Here is a 16,358-nt window from a genome sequence, read left to right on the forward strand (position 1 = left end):
GTCAGGGATCATGTAAGTGAGAGTGATAACAGAACACTATACAGCTGGTCAGATAAAGCCATGTGACAACATCACCAAGCCTATTCAGAGGATAGTTATGTTTCCTGAACTGACATTGCCATCACTCTGAATGGGCAAGCCTTTTCATTCCCTATACAGACCTTCAGGAAGCTTTTCATACCTGCATAAAGCTTTCCCAAATAATGTTCCTATTATTTTTTGACTCAGGCCTTCCAAAAGCTGCTACTCAACTCTCCTTTGCTGGAAAAGAAAAAGAAAGATAATTATTGTTTCGGTTTCAATCAGCATCTTTTTATTACTCTTTGGTAATAGTACAGCGGGGAAAGGATTGAACTCATTTCTTGTTTACTTAAAAAAAAAAAACCCTCAGTGTTTTGCATCATTTTACGGAAACCATTTTAGTTTAATGAAAGGCTGACAGTTTTCTTTTCAAAGTATTTCATGAGGTATAAAAAACTGATACAATGAAAACCATTCCTGAGCAGGATTCATAAATAATGAATATATTTTCTTATTAATCCATATTTTAGTTTAACTTGGGCTCATAGCAAGTTAGTTCCTCAGGGAATGCAGGTTTTAGTTTTTGGTGTGGTTTTTTTTCTACAAGGGAAGGTGATGAGCTATGGTCCCCTGGGAATTAAATTGTGAAAACAATCTCGGTTTCGTACATGCTAATATAGATCTGTTATTCCCTTTCCACATCTATTGCAAGACATTTTAAATTGTGGCTGATCTTTTATGCAAATAGCTGTCTTATTAGACATTGTGGCTGTATGTGCTAATGTCTCTCTGGGTTTCTTGGGAGTTTGCTATCTAACCATCAAAGCAGTCGAAATGAATGATGATTACTGCGCAGCTTTGAAGAACAAAGAAAAGTCACAGCAATTTTAGAGGTCTTGGTTACTGCAAAATCAGTGACAGCTTGAACCACACAGACATCCAGGAGGGTCTCTGTGGCTCATATTAACTAGGCCAAACTTTTTTGTTTTTTTAAAGAACAAAATAGATATTATTTTTTCGCTTCATAGTTTACTGGCAGCTGCAAAAAGTGCAGTCTTTTTTCACTGCTGACATTTTGTTGCAAACGTTCCAAGGGTATTGAATTAGCAAAAGGCAAATAAAAAACCCTATTTCTTCAAGCAAATAAAGTAAGCTGCGAAGTGGATGTTGCACATAAAAGTTTGTGTATCATCAACTTTACTAGCCTTTGTTCCTGTTTTGTGTCATCTGGAATATGGCAGCATTGCAGATTTGATGGTGGGGGGAGACAAGCACATAGGTCTCTGTGTGAGGTGAGGTGTAGGATTGGTAGGTGAGGAGGTTATCCTTATTGCATTCATTGTATTACATGGGTCACATCTACATTATGAATCTGCATCAGTTTCATACCACTTAGAACTTCCCATAAAGAATCCAAGGAATTGTAATGTGGCTGGGATTCTAGCAGTTCTGTAGCCCCCCTTCCCTGACTGAACCACATTCCTAGGTTTTCCTGAGAAAAGGGGGAGGGAGACACTGTTAAACCTGTTTTCATAGAACCGTAGGGTTGGATCATCTCGTCCAACTCCCTGCTATTCAGGACCTTTTCGCCCAACGTGGGACTCTAACCCACAGCCCTGAGATTAAGAGTCTCTACAGTTCTACCAACTGAACTATCTTCCAGTATCCTTTTAAGCCTGTAGTGTGCCTTTGTAGAGAGCTGATGATGAATAGCCACGTAATCTATAAAGTTATTGTTGATGTGAAACGCGTTAGGTTAGATCAAGAATGGGGAATTTCAAGCACCATGGGGGGAAATGTCAGCCTCTAAGCCTCTCTGACTGATCCTCTGGACTCTCCCCAGGCCAGATCCTCTCCCCAGCCATACGTACCTGCTGTCTCTCTCACACATCCTTTAGTGTTTTCCTCTAGGTGTGTCCCTGGACTCTGATAATGTCCCTTGCTTACCTGATGGAGGACTGTGAGGGGTGTGTAGGAGCTAACGTACTGTACAAAGGTGAAATTTACATTAATTGCTCCACCCACTTGGAATCATAGAATCATGTGTGCATCTGTGTAGTTATTTCTTGAGTCAATTATTAGATGTATTGGTATGCTGCCCTGCTGCAAGGACAGCATTCAGGATGACTCACACCATTTACAACCATAGATATTGATAAACTCTTTCCCTCTTTCCTTACAGAGTTCTGGGACACATAAAAAATGGGTAGAAAAGATTCTTCTTCTGCAAGAGCTCCTGTTGAGCAGCACAGAAAACAAATAGGTAAAACATTTCCCTTTTTACTTAATATATTTCTTTCTCTTTTTAGTTTTTGTGAGTGCTACATTCCTGTAGGAAAGATAGTGAGTTCTAAAGCAGATTACAGTGGTACCTCGGGATGCGAATGGGATCCGTTCCGGAGCCCCGTTCGCATCCTGAACAGAACGTAAGACGCGGCAGCGCGTCTGTGCGTGCACGGGTCGCATTTTACCGCTTCCGTGCATGCGTGTGATGTCATTTTGACCATCTTTGCATGCGCGAGTGGCGAAGCCCGGAAGTAACACGCTCCGTTACTTCTGGGTCGCTGCGGAGCACAACACGAAAGCTCTCAACCTGAAGCGTATTTATCCTGAGGTATGACTGTACTTTACTTGCCTTCTAACAACATGTTTTGAATTGATTCAACTTTCTAATGCATGTTGCTGGACTATCATTCTTGACTATTCGCCATTAGTCTCAAGCCGATGAGAGTTGGAGACCAACAACATCTGGAGAGCCATCTTGCTGTAATGGTTTCACTGGATATGATGTACTCTCAGATTAACTCAAAGTATTGGAGGCAAAGTGAAACTCAGTGTGATAACATGACTCTTTCGGTTAAAAGAAGAGTAGCTGGATATAGCACATTCCAAACTGATTAATGGTGAGGGTAGCTTGAACTGTGGGTTGTTTGAATATAGAGAATCTGTTGCATTGAGGCTGCATTCACACTAAGTCTGGACCTGTGATGAAGTGAACATGTGATTGCTTCACTGTGCATCCAATTCTTCAGTTTCCCATGTGGGCATTATCCTGCATTGCTACAGCACATTAGCCAGAGAATCATATGCTGCTGCTCTTGGTGGGCTGTACCGCATTAGACTGAAAGCTGTAAATTAGATTATCATATAAAAAATGTACCTGCACATTTAGAAATAGTTGCCGGGAAGAAGGCGAGGCATTGTTTTGCATTTGTAGAGAAGCCATTGTATATGATTGAGCATTCACAGTGTGATTCCCCACTTGCAGTCAGAAATGGTGCCACCCAGCATGAGCCGAATCAGCACAGTGAGTTGTTCAGCAAAGGTGTGCTGGGATGTGGACTGGAACTGAAAAACAGAGGTTTGGGTGCAATTAATCACACATGTGCTTCACTGCAGGTCCAAACTCTGACACTGTTTTTTCCATCTGCATCTGAATGAGAGTTGGCCTTCAGTCTGAAGCCAAATAGCTTGCAGGCCATTCCAGAGGGTTGAATCCAGGGAACACATGTTATTTGCCTTAGTTTGTTGCAGTGATGAGCATCAATTACTAGATATTCTTCTTCTGCCTAAGTTGCCCTCACTTAAGGCAAGTCAAACTGAAAAAAGAAATAAGAATGAATGTTCTGATTCACATGGGGAAGGACTTCTAGATCAGGGTAGATTTCATGTGGCCCACTGCTTTTCCTTCTCCTGTATAGACTGTTGAGCTCTGCTTCAATTTTCTATCACGAGAATTAAAATCTTTTTTTAAAAAATTGACACAAAACCTTCCTTTGTTCTCACATTATCTGTTTAGGTACCTCAGTTACCATAGGTTTCATCAGCTAGAGTTTATATGGCATGCACACACCACCACCTTGGCATTTTTTGTGTGTGGATAGCAGACAGAAAGGCTTCCTGCACAACTACTCCAAATATCCAAACAGCATTTAGTCTCTGTGCATTAACTCCTTCAGGTACCTCTTCAGTTACAATAGTGGAATTAGGGAGACTGCAGAGTTTTCATTCCCTTCATCATCTCCAATATGGAAGCTTTGTAGGGTGTTTCAGATTTCCGTGGAATTTACCAATGACTTCAAGTATTTTCCCTCCTCCCCACCCTCCCACTTGGTTGTGCAACGGTTTGCACAACCAGCAGTCAGTTCTGGAAAATTCAACCCTGATTGCTCCTTCTCGGGTTTGCATACAATACTTGCTTCCTGCCTCTGCAATGAATGCAAGGGGTTGCCAAATTGGCTCAAGCTAGTTAATTTCACCTCTACTGTGAAATGACTTCTCTGAACTCAAGCATGTCAGTTTCAAACTGTCTCTTTGCAGCCCTTGTAGAACTTTTCTGGGTTGTTACATAGCCAGCTGCATCTATTTTTTCCTTTGTCTGAGCTGCATGCTCCAGAGCTTACATATCCAGCCACTGATTATTTTTATTTCCTTGTGGGAATTATATTGAATAGAATTAGACACCACAAAGCATTAGGATACTTTCCCGTGCTAACAGAACAGCAGTACTTGCAATGGAGATTGAATCAGGAGAATTCATGTGTCATCCCTAAGTAGAATATCGTGTTTGTACACAGTACATCGGGGACAACCTGAAGCACAAAATTCCCATGAGCACCAAGCCCTAGTTTTCTGGGCGTCTGATGGCCGAGCTAAGGACTCAGATACCGGGGGTGGGGAGCATTTCTTAAGCTGAAATGCTGCTGTTGCCGTATTCATTACAATCTGAAATGGAGAAGAAATTTTTAGGGAAATAGGTGCTTGTATTGTCATTCTACCAAACATGAACAGTCCAGGTTCATATTCTGAGACAGGTAATTATAATGATAATTTATTTAATCATGAACTTCACTGACATAACTAACAGCAACACAAAAAAGACTAACACAATGGTAAGGTATTGCTGTGGAGCACAGTAAGGCAGACTTGCTGGTTCTTAGTAAAGATGGCTGAATAAGTACTTTTGCACTGGAGTTGTACAGCAGAGGGATTTGCAGCCATTAATAATTTGAATTCAGAAAACATAAAAGAGGCTTACCAAATTAGTTTAGACTTTGGGGGGTGTAAAGTTGTTAATCATCGCAAAACACCACAAAAATGGTCTGTTAATTGCACAACACTTAAATGCACCACAAGGCATTCAGAATGGAACTGGTTGCCTGCTCTTACATTTTGGCACATATTAGATAATATCAAGGCATCTTGTAAGCTTGGGGAAAACCTTTGGATCAAAAGGGGGCATATATAGTATTAGAATCTCAATTTATCATTAATTGATTGGTTTTAGCAGTCACACCAAAGAAGAAAAACTATGTAAAGAGAACCAAAGCCTGTGCTGTCAGGTATTTTAGGTAGCACAAATTCATATTCATTAACTACTGAGAATCAATTTACAGACAGCCAAGGCTTGTCTTTAATCCATTGTTTCAAGTCAGGGAAGTTCTCTCCATGAACTCTTCTTCATTACAACTGTTCTAGTTAAGCAAGTGTGTTATTTACTGGGATGCTGATTATGTTCTATGATATATTATTATTAATCTGAAAACCACCTCTGCCATCACCAGTGTAATGGGGATGCAAAATGTAGACTGCAACTGCTCTGAATACATAAATAGCTTCCTTTCTTTAAAAAAGACCTTCTCCTGTTTAAATTCGAACACATATCCTCCTGAAAAATCACTGTCATGTGGACTTTCTGCTTCTACCTTAGAAGAAGGAGAAAGGGATTGTGTCGACAGTGTTTTCTCCTCCCATTGGACGTGGGCTGCCACATATTCCAACCAGCAGTAACTCCATGCTCCACTGGTAACATTCAGCTTCTCCAGAAAGATTAGATAAGAGCAGTGTGTACTTGGTCCCAACACCAATTAAGAGCATGATCCATAGGGATGTAGGAAGCTGCCTTATACCAAATCAGATCATTGGTCCTACTAGCGCAGTAGTCATTCTCAGCCCTTCCTGGAGAAGCAAGGGGTTGAACTTGATGCATTCTGCATGCAAGGCAACAGGTTTACCATTAATCTACAGCCATTCCTTGTAGACATACATTACCAACATGTGGAAGAATTAGCCATGGAGCTCCTGCTCCCTCCCTTCCTTTGTGTACAGTTGTGCATGGAAGCAGCACACTGGGGCGTTATGAGGATTGGGGTGACATGAAAAAGAGGGTGCTTACTGCCCCTTCCTGATTCCTTCTGCTACCTCCGTGTTCAGTTTTGAAAAGTCGTAAAAGAGAAGAAGGGGCATGTCTTCCACAAACCTGGACTATATTCCTTGCATTGCAAATGAACACATCCGAAGTTCCGAGGTATTTCTGCCATGTGTGTTATTCTAGTTTATTTTAAAGAGAATGGATGCTATTTCCATCACAGTCAACTGTACAATTCAAAAGAATGGAAGAATACGATCATGAATTAAACAGGTTGTTTCCTTTTGTTGAAGTGAATAGGAAATTCATGCTGAGCGACTGTAGTAACTATTAACCTTTGTCATGCATCCCTTGAGCTCCCAGCACAAAACAGTAAAACCATCAAAGTGACACAGGTTAAAGAAGCAGAAATGTGCTTGTTTCCAGCACGGCACTTTTTAACAGTACAGTATTTTTAACCTGTCAAATAAATACCTGATTGTCACTGATGTATCTTACAGTCATATAAAACTTATGAACCACAATATATATACTTTGAGGGTTTTTTTTTGTTTTTTGTTCGTTTTTTAAGTGCCTGATGCCTCTTGCCAGTTTCCCACTCTCACATTGGCTGAAGCTGCTGTAATGTCACAAATGATCCCAACTGCTGTGGGGGAAGGACTAGTCTATAGAATGCTGGAAATCTATAAAATTTGGAGAGAAAATGTTGCATTAGTTTGGCTTGGCATGTGTGCATCCTTCACACATGTAATACAGACTTTGTACTGCATGGGGGTTAGAGAGATGGATTAGTGGGTAGCATGCAGGAGCTTGAGGGACGATGTGGGACATTAAGAAGGCAGGGATATATAATCCTCACAAAAAGGTTATAGACAAACGGGGTGTGTTGTTACTGGGAAGAAGTACTGAGTATGCACTACCTGCACCTTGTGGCTAGTAGTCATATGACAAAACAATAAGAAAGTCAACATGTGATATCCATAGAGCACAATTCCAGTCTCAACACTGTAAAAATAGATTCTTTATTGTGCCTTGGGATGAACAGCTAGGTGGAGGGTCTGTTTTCTCTATCTTGACTGTCATGATCACAAGCCTATTCTCCATGAATTCATCTGACTGGCTTTGAAGATTTTGAAAGCTGACCATTTTTTATTTTTTATTAATAAGGCTTTTGTGCATGTGCCCTGCCATGGCCTGTGTTTAATTCCAGAAAGTGAAATCGTTATGCATTTGTCTATAAATATTTAATACTAATTTTTTATAAATGAGAAATTGATTTTGAAGTCCGGTAATAGCAAGAGTCAATTTGAAAGAGGTTCTTTTGCAATTGTTTTCCATACTAGTAGTAAATATAATTTATGAGCCTTTTTATAACATGCCATCAGGGAGATGGCTCTTGCAATACATTATGATATTGAACCAATAATTACACTTAATACTTTTTCATATGTGTAGCACCTTGTATCCAACAAAGTCCAAATGCTTTACAAGGACTACTTGACTGTTTGATTACCTGGTTACGTTTCAGAAAGTAGACAGTTGATGCAACTTGGGTTAATTTTAATTGGGCGAGTCAGCTGGACTACTTTTGTCCTGGTTTGTTGTTTTTTAAAGATGGCAAGCCTGGTCCACCTAAATTGGGAGTTGTGAAGAGTAGGTATATACTCAGAAGTGTTCTCCCCAACTCTGAACTGGTTAGTTGTCACATGATGGTTTGAAGAAAGGTTTCCGGAATCACTGATCTGAAAAGGCAAAGGAAGAACAGGCAGCCTTAAAGGAGTCACTTCTCTTTCAGTTTCTGCCTTGTGCACTGCGTGCAGTGGCATTCAGGAACTGGTTCCTCAGGGGATCTGGCTCAAGGGGTGCTATTTAGGGTTCTCTGGCCCAAGGGATCCTGACTGACAGACTCTAGATTGCCCCCACAGTTTGCACTGTCTCCTCAATTCAGCTGATTCCTTATTTGTCAAGAGTCCAGGCTGCTGATCAGGGTTGGAGGTCATGGCAGCCTCTTTTCTATGTTTTACGGCCGAGAAGAATTCTAGTGGATCTTTTACTCCTGCATTTATTATTTATTTCTAGAGCAACACAGTAGCTTTCGGTGCTGCACGTGGATCCAAAGAAAAGCTACAGATCCCAACCTCAAGCTTATGCTCTAGAAATGATAATAATCAACAAACGCAGCAAATCAACAGAAAGGTAGAGGGGGGGGGGGAATGAGTTTGAGAATGCCAGAGTTGAAAAAGGTGAGTTTTTAATTGGTGTTTCTACACACATGAGTTGGAGGAGCCAGATGGCAGGAAGAAGTTCCAAATGTCAGGAAGTAGCAGGAAAAAAATGTACTTTGCGGGTTCATGGAAGAGGAAGGGAAGAGCGGAGGGATATGGAGAGAGGGAGGAGTTGGCAGAAGAGGAAGAAAGAGACTGAAGACCTCTGCAAGGCAATAGAAGTCTTAAAAGAATGTGAGAGGAGGGAAGAAGGGAGCCCAGTGTAGAGGAGTAATGTAACAATGAGCAGAATAGAGAAAGAGATGAAACTCAAGACTGAAGATTTGAAGGAAGAGGCAAAAGAGGGTTGTAGCAGCCAATGCAAAAAAATCACGGAGAGTGAACATGAGCATTAGTTCATCATTCTGTTTTAAAACTTCAGTGTGGTAAATGTATAAACTGCAAAGACGAGAGCCAGAAGGCCCAGCAGTTGAGGGAAGGCATGGGGAGAGGAGATGGAGCGGAAACAAAGACCAAACCAACAGCCTCCGAGTAAGATTGTCCGGAAACCATCCTGCTTTAGAGTTGTCTCCCCAGCTCATTGCCGCTGTGTCCTCTTCACTCATACGGTGCCCTAGGTGCCCTAAGAGAGCACCCAAGGCTTAAAAACCTCTATCCCAGCGTGTGGTTGGGAAGGATCTCCCGATTACTTCTCAAAGTCACCGAGCACTTGATTGAAAAAGCCACAAATTCCACAAACTGCATGTTGATTTCTGCTTTTGTGCCCCACTGTAAGAGAACAGGAAGTTTTGAAACCATTGCAGGCAAATCCAGAGAGCCCGTCATATATGGGTGAAGCAGTGTTTTGTGCAGTTTAGAAGTACTTTGGAAGGTTAAGGACCAATAATAATTTTATAAGGGGTGTCGTAAAATCTCTTTGAAACAATCATTAAGCCTTCAAACATGATTGCTTTTTAAAAGCTTAGTAAATAAAGCCAATGAAATTCGCCCCCGTGTAAAATGGGAAACGTGTTAATGGGGAAGTTAATAAATACAAACTGAATTAAAATTGCAAGTGGGCAAGCTAAAAATGTCCTCATTATAAGCAAAAGGCTCAGGCAAGGTGTGGGTCCTCCTGTTACGATAGACAGAGATTGTTTCTCTCCTTTGATCCATTACTCCTTCACTATAGCATCTGTGCAGCTACTTCAAACAGAAATGGTGTGCAGGGAGACAGTTCCCAGTGGCTCCTTTGCAAGACCCTTTTTCTGTTCTGACTGTGCAAAGGGCCAAAAGAAATATCCACCTCAACAATATTGGAAAATGAACGCAAATAAAGTCAATGCACAGCTGAATTGCAAGTCCTGCCTTATAACTAGTTAAAGTCTCAAGCTTCAAGATGAAATTGTAACCCACAAATGTTATGCATGCAGTTGCAAAATATATGGACCACTTTTTGCATATTTGCAAGGAATGCAAGTCTGCTGAGACATTTCTAACTCTGCTTTGATCTTCATGCAGAGAAAGGAGTTGCAATCCTGTGCTTTGTACCACATCAAAGCCCTTTCCCCTCCCTGCTGAACAGCTGATGGTGAGAAGGGGACCCAGAAGACTTGATGAAATTTGGCTGCCATATCTGGCCTGTGGGTTGGGGTTCCCTACCTCTGCTTTAAAGTGTTCTATTTAAATTAGTTCGTCTGCTGTTGAGTTAAGAGGCTTGGGAATTCCAGTACCTTTTCTTGACATCAGCATGGATACCTTTGAATCTAGCTGGTTGCTAATATTTCCTGGTATAACTGTTGTTCATTATTTCATTTCACCTGAGGTCCAATGCTCCAGTTGCTCATAAATATGTACAGCCTCTACTCTTTAGTGTAAGCTGTTATTGATGTCATTCATCTTTTCGTTAAGACCTGTCAGGTGGCATTTATGTTGAAGCGAAGTAGTGTGGAATTACAAGTGCCCTGAAGACTTTGGAGTGCTAAAATTATGAGTGATTTGGGGAGATTATTCCTCACAAGTAAATTTAGTGGGAGATAATACCGCTGCATACAAGAAGAGATCTCTTTCCTGTCAATTCTGTTAAATGTTTCAGTTTTTGAATAAATCTTTGAAGAACATGATGGGCTTTTTTGTCATTTCCCACACTATTTTCCACATCTAATATCTTCCTATCATGGCCGCCAGTGCATTAACATATGCAATGCTGTGCTGCTCTTAGAATATACTTAATTAGCATGGCATGTGCAAACAATGATGATATATTTGGAGAAGCATGTCCCTTCTAAAGTATCAATGCATCAGCCTGGCGTATTTTATTTAAAAAAGAAAAAGAAAGACTACTGCTATAAAGTGGTCAACTTTAATTGGGAAGTCAGATTTTCCCGCCAGTTGTTTCCTGAATAGCTCTGAGATGCAAACGTTCTGGGCCGAATATCTCAAAAGACCAAGCCCTTCCAGTTTATAGGAGCTGAGTTCCTCTCAGATTCAATTTGTTCTGCTTTTGTTTCAGTCTTTATACTTGCAACCTTGTCATTTGAAACACATCCTTGTGGAGAAAGCTCCATGTTACATCCCTGTACCAAGGTGCACTCCACTCACATTTCTTCAGCTCAGTACTACAGAAATGCTATCTGAAATGTATTACAGCTTCTCTGCAGTCCAGTTGAACGTGGATGACTGGACTGTTGGTCCCAGGGCACTGTGGCAAATCATTCCTTGCATGAAGTGATTTCTAGGGACCTCCCTTTGGAGAGCTGAAATGATGCCACAGGCCCTTAGGACCTGCCCATGAACTAGTGAATGTAGGTTTGAAAGCAGCACAAAAGTAAAAGCTTGATCTTTAAAAGCTACGTGGATATGGAACATTAAATTACTTAGTGTCTCAATGCCAGTAGCAGCTATGGTGAAGATCATTGAGATTTCTGATGAAAAACCATTCCTGCTCCCCTTGGTCTGATCAAGCTGGCTTGGACATGCCTGCAATTATGCAGAAAGCATTCATATCTGCTGCCTTGATTGGTTTGCAGAGAACCTCCCACCACCTTTCTGGCACTCAGTAAGTTTTACAAACGCTCTGGTCCACTATGCATATTTGTGGTTTGAGCGGCCTCCCTACAGAGGCTGCAGCATATGAAGTCGCTCTTCATTTCCCACCTCCTTGTATCACTTTTGCCTCCCGTGTTCATTCAGCCTGCGTGAGATGGCTGCTTTATGGGTTTAAAATTGTAGCTTAACTTATACAAGCAGAATTCTGAGTCGAAACTGCAGGGAGAGTGGAAATAATTGAAGGTATAGATACTGGTATACTCAAGAAAGTCTTTTATTCAGGCTAAAGAAACCCTTGCTGATAGCATAAAATAAACTTATTCACTTTAATGCATCCTTCTTGTTGGCTTAAAGCTGAAATACAGTTGCTTGAAAATTAATTTACCTCTCATGAATGGCTGGCTGGATTATCTTTGTAGCATAAAATGTAATGATATGTCAACCCTGAGCTCAGAACACGTTGTGTCTATTGTAAAAAAAAGTTGTTCCTGAGCACTTAATGTTGTGTTAAATGATGATGTGTCCTTTGCAAATGTATTATTAGTGTCAAGCTGTTCCATCTCTCAAGATTGAAAAATGGCCAGTGATTTGAGCTACCATTAAACCTGAATAAAAAAAAAAAGAGAAGAGCTGTGGGGGGTTCCCATGCTCTCTCTTTTGAGTACTAACGCTTTGACTATATTCAATATATATCAAAATGTTTCCGTTAGCTGAAGACTCCTAAAACATCTTTAATCGCAGCAATTGAAATGGTATTAAAGCAAACCTCTCTTCCTCTTCCCGCCCCCCCCCCCCGTGTGCCAGGGGCGGGGGTGGGGAGAGCTCTCTATACCAGGGATGTTCATCGTAAGATGTTGCAGAAGACCGCTATGAATGCTGCTTATGTTGCAGTCAATTGGCTTGCTATTAACTTGAGCGATGATGAAATGGGAGCCCTTTTATTTGAAGCAGCACTTTTTTTACAATTGAAATTTTCAATTAATATTCTAAATATCCCAGCTCCCCGTGTGATAGAGCCTTTCGTATCATTTTGTATTAGTTGGAGGGAAATGAGCGCCCTTATTTCCTATTATGCAAAGGAGGGATTTATGGCGCGATAGCGAGCAAACCACTTAACGGCGTGTGGTTGCATGCATGGCCAAACGATTTTTGAAATGCTTTCACTACAAAATGTACATTTTCTACATTCCTACTACTTCCCGGACAACTCCCTCGTCTTAATGCAAAGGTATCAGCGTTATTTATCGTGCCAGCTTGGGAATTAGATTGTGGCTCTTTTGCTTGCTGATTGAATGTAAAATAGTTTCCATGCTTTCTTGCTTGAGGGACAGCTGGAATTGGCAGCACAGTTTAGCATAGCTCAGGCATTGTGGCTAGAGAAAGCAACAGACAGGCTTGCTGGAACAACACCTGTGAAGGCCCTGCAGCTTTCGAACTCCCCTTCCGTGTAGTTTAAATTTATCTCTTTCATACCACATGTTTAAATGGCTGTAATGGAGGATTAGAAAAGAGGGAGAAATACATGTGAGCTTGGCAGTGGGTAATATTGAATCCACCCAACACTTCCGTAATGCTGTCAATGTTTCCTTCCCCCTCTATCATTTTAAAATATATGTCAAGGTTTAAGGATAGCTGATTCAAAATAAAGGACACTGTGGACATCTAATCTTTCTCTTCTAAGGTTTCAAGGTATTCTGCATGTGGGGCTATTTTTTAAAGGTCAGTTTCTCCTCCTGATGCAGAGATATGCCATCCAGCTATTGTCTGTGTCTATAAGGCTGTAAGATGGGGGACCTGTCATCTCTTATCATTAGCCATGCTGGCTAGGAGTCGGAATCCAACATCTGGAGAGTCATAGATTGTCCATCCCTACTATACAGGAGTCTTTTGAAAGTCCTGATAAGTGGGAAGGTGGCCAGCCACACCTGGATTGAGAAGTGGGTTGCTGTAGATTCTAGTAACAAGGATATTTGAGTTCAGTTTTTTTGATGCTGCATTTCCTTGCATTTCAGTACCATTTATTATTGTGATGGTACTGAACTATGGGAAAGATATAATGTTTTTGTTTTACTTATTGTTGTGGTACCAGCACAAAAATATTCAGGGCAGCAGTTTCTTGGCAGTTACAAATTGGAGAGAAAGCGCTGAAAGGGACTTTAAATCTGTAATGTTGATTTCTTTTACTATCTGTCAGTTTTTGGCATGCAGTAAATAACTCATTTTCAAATAATTTGCCTGTGTAATTAAATTTAGATTGCACACTTCTCCTTTCAAATATTTTGACTCTTCCTTGTCTGCCATTCAGTTGTGGCATAATTGGTGCGGTCTATATAAATGGGCAATAAATTTATGGACTTTTGTTTGAAGATCAGGCAGTGAATAGAACTTGGTAATCATCCCAGGAGGAATTATGATTGAACATGTTTGCGAGAGTTAAAGAACGGAATTTACTTTTGTTTTTGAATTAAAGACAATTAAAGATTTGCAGGCACCCATAAAAGACAATGAATCGAGGAACAAGTTAGAAGCAAGTCCATTTGCAGGTGAAAAGAAACGTCTTTGAATCAGAACCAGCTGTATTTTCTATGAAAGAATGTGCTTGCTTGATAGCATAATGTGCTCCTAAGCAGCTTACGCTTCACAGTATTCAGAAAATCGGAGTGCATTAATTTTTAAAGTTGCAAATGCAGGCAAAGAGCAACACTGCCTCATGATGATAATGAGGGTGGATATTGGAAAGTCTGTGGGTGGGTGGGGGTGGGACAGAGAAGGAGCTTCTGAAATGTGAACATTCATAAAACAATAGCCAGGCACACAAATGATAATGAGCTTGGACAGCAAAACAAACAAAGGGCAAAGATGAAGACCCCATTATTAACTAAAGAGAAGCCCTATACTCTTAGTTGGTTAAGCCCAGTAGTAAACTTGCTGAAACGCTTGCATATTTCAAGGTTCAAATATTTATATCACCGCAGCGTTGTTAGCTAGAGTTTGGCAAAAATGAATTCACCTGCTACCGAGAACTGGCACTAATGGGAGTTGTAGCTTTACTAATGGGAGTAAGTGTAATACCCTTAGGCAGTAAAGTATTGGGAGTGGACTCCAGGTAGACACAGAATTATAGAATGGTAGAGCTGGAGGAAACCACAAGGGTCATCTAGCCCAACCCCTTGCAATGCAGGAATCTTTTGCCCAACGTGGGGCTCGAACGCACAACCCTGAGATTAAGAGTCTCACGTTCTACTGATGGTCATTCTGAGATATTCTCAAGCAGCCTTCCATAACCTGGAGCCCTCTGGTTGTTTTAGGCTCCAGCTCCCATCATCTGTGACACTTAACCATGCCAGATGATACTGATGAGAGTTAAAGTCCCACGCAGGACATAAAAGTGCACGCAGAAGTTTCCAGGTTAAATCCCTGGCATTGGTCCATCTTTGGATGCGAAGAAGAGAGGAATGCAGTCTTCGCAGCCCTGCGAGATGTGGGAAATCTGTTAGGGAGGAAAGTGTTCATAGTAAACTTAAAGATTCTGTAAATCCGGGGTGTCCCACTCAAAGCGGAGTGGTTGCGCCATATGCACCAACAGGTCTCACTGCAAAACAGGGATAAGTATACATATGCACGAACAGCAGCCAGACCCCTTTCACGCCACCTTAGGCTCTGAAAATATCCTCCACTATAATTGATGCTAGTTTAAATTAACGTGAATTTACATTCCAGCTAGCAACAGTCAAAGGTGTTTGCATTGCTTATATAAACTAGATATTTCAGGTGGCAACTTCTGGGGCACATATGCCATTTTTCAGTACAGGTGGTTATCTTGGGATTTTTTTGGGGGGGAGGGGAGTTCAGCTGTTTAAAGAGGTGTTTTTAAAAAGTCCGGTACTAAAATGTGGTTTTCATTACCAAGGACTTAACAGATGTCCTTTGTAAATTTTTACACACATTTGATTCAGACTTGTATTCTCTGGTATGTACTTTCTCTTCTGGCTACAGCATTTAGCAAGGAGAGTGGTAAATTAATCACAGATGCTTTGTTTTGGAGACTTACCAGCTGTAGAGTCATTATTAAAATAGATTGTTTGCAATAAAGAGAGTTTCAGTTGTTAATATCGACTTCAATTTCAGCCTGCAAATATTGTCACTGTTAACTTGCACCGAGGTAAGTTTTAGGGAAACAGTCATATAGATCATCGAATTCAATTCATTTGAAATCTTAAAGCCACTTTCTCAGACGCAGTTCTATTTCTGCTCATGGTTCTCCTCTGGAATGGGTAGTTGCTAGAATATAATCTTGAAGAGGATCGATAAACTTTCTTTGTTGAGAAATAACTAGTTATTCTTAGGGCATAATGATGCAGAAATATTAATAATCCATTATTGCCTCTACCTTTGATGCACTCTGATGTACACTTAATCTATGTCATCTTTACTATGACACAGGTCACATGCCACTCCACTTTAACAGCACTTACAGTCATGGGTTTGGTGGAGTTTACATGGTTGCAGAAATGGTAAGATAAAGGTAAAGGGACCCCTGACCATTAGGTCCAGTTGTGGCCGACTCTGGGGTTGCGCCGCTTATCTCGCTTTATTGGCCGAGGCAGCCGGTGTACATCTACCGGGTCACGTGGCCAGCATGACTAAGCCGCTTCTGGCGAACCAGAGCAGCGCACGGAAACGCCGTTTACCTTTCCGCCGGAGCGGTACCTATTTATCTACTTGCACTTTGACATGCTTTTGAACTGCTAGGTTGGCAGGAGCAGGGACCAAGCAACAGGAGCTCACCCTGTCGTGGGGATTCAAACCGGCGACCTTCTGATTGGCAAGTCCTAGGCTCTGTGGTTTAACCCACAGCGCCACCCGCATCCCTCGCGGAAATGGTACCTGCATACAATTGCTCTGCACCACACATTTGCCTCAAAGACGAGTGGCTC

The 16,358-nt window shown here is 41.2% G+C and overlaps 1 protein-coding gene and 1 long non-coding RNA gene across 6 annotated transcripts in view; one reads left to right on the forward strand and one right to left on the reverse strand.

Moving 5' to 3' along the window:
- Positions 1 to 16,358, forward strand: part of TRIQK (triple QxxK/R motif containing) — a 45,042-nt gene that overhangs the window by 13,792 nt on the left and 14,892 nt on the right. For all 5 annotated transcript variants that reach the window (XM_081919638.1, XM_081919640.1, XM_081919639.1 and 2 more), the window contains one exon: positions 2,204 to 2,284. In XM_081919638.1, coding sequence (XP_081775764.1) covers positions 2,224 to 2,284 — 61 coding nt within the window. In that variant the 5' untranslated portion in view covers positions 2,204 to 2,223. The remainder of the gene's footprint in view (positions 1 to 2,203; positions 2,285 to 16,358) is intronic.
- LOC309374584 lies at positions 181 to 2,187 on the reverse strand. Its single transcript, XR_014170634.1, has 2 exons — positions 1,893 to 2,187; positions 181 to 261 (listed from the first exon to the last, which is right to left on the reverse strand). It is a non-coding gene; the product is annotated as an uncharacterized lncRNA (long non-coding RNA).

Source organism: Podarcis melisellensis (assembly GCF_964234715.1).
Source record: "Podarcis melisellensis genome assembly, chromosome: 7".
In the NCBI taxonomy this organism is placed as follows: Eukaryota; Metazoa; Chordata; class Lepidosauria; order Squamata; family Lacertidae; genus Podarcis; species Podarcis melisellensis.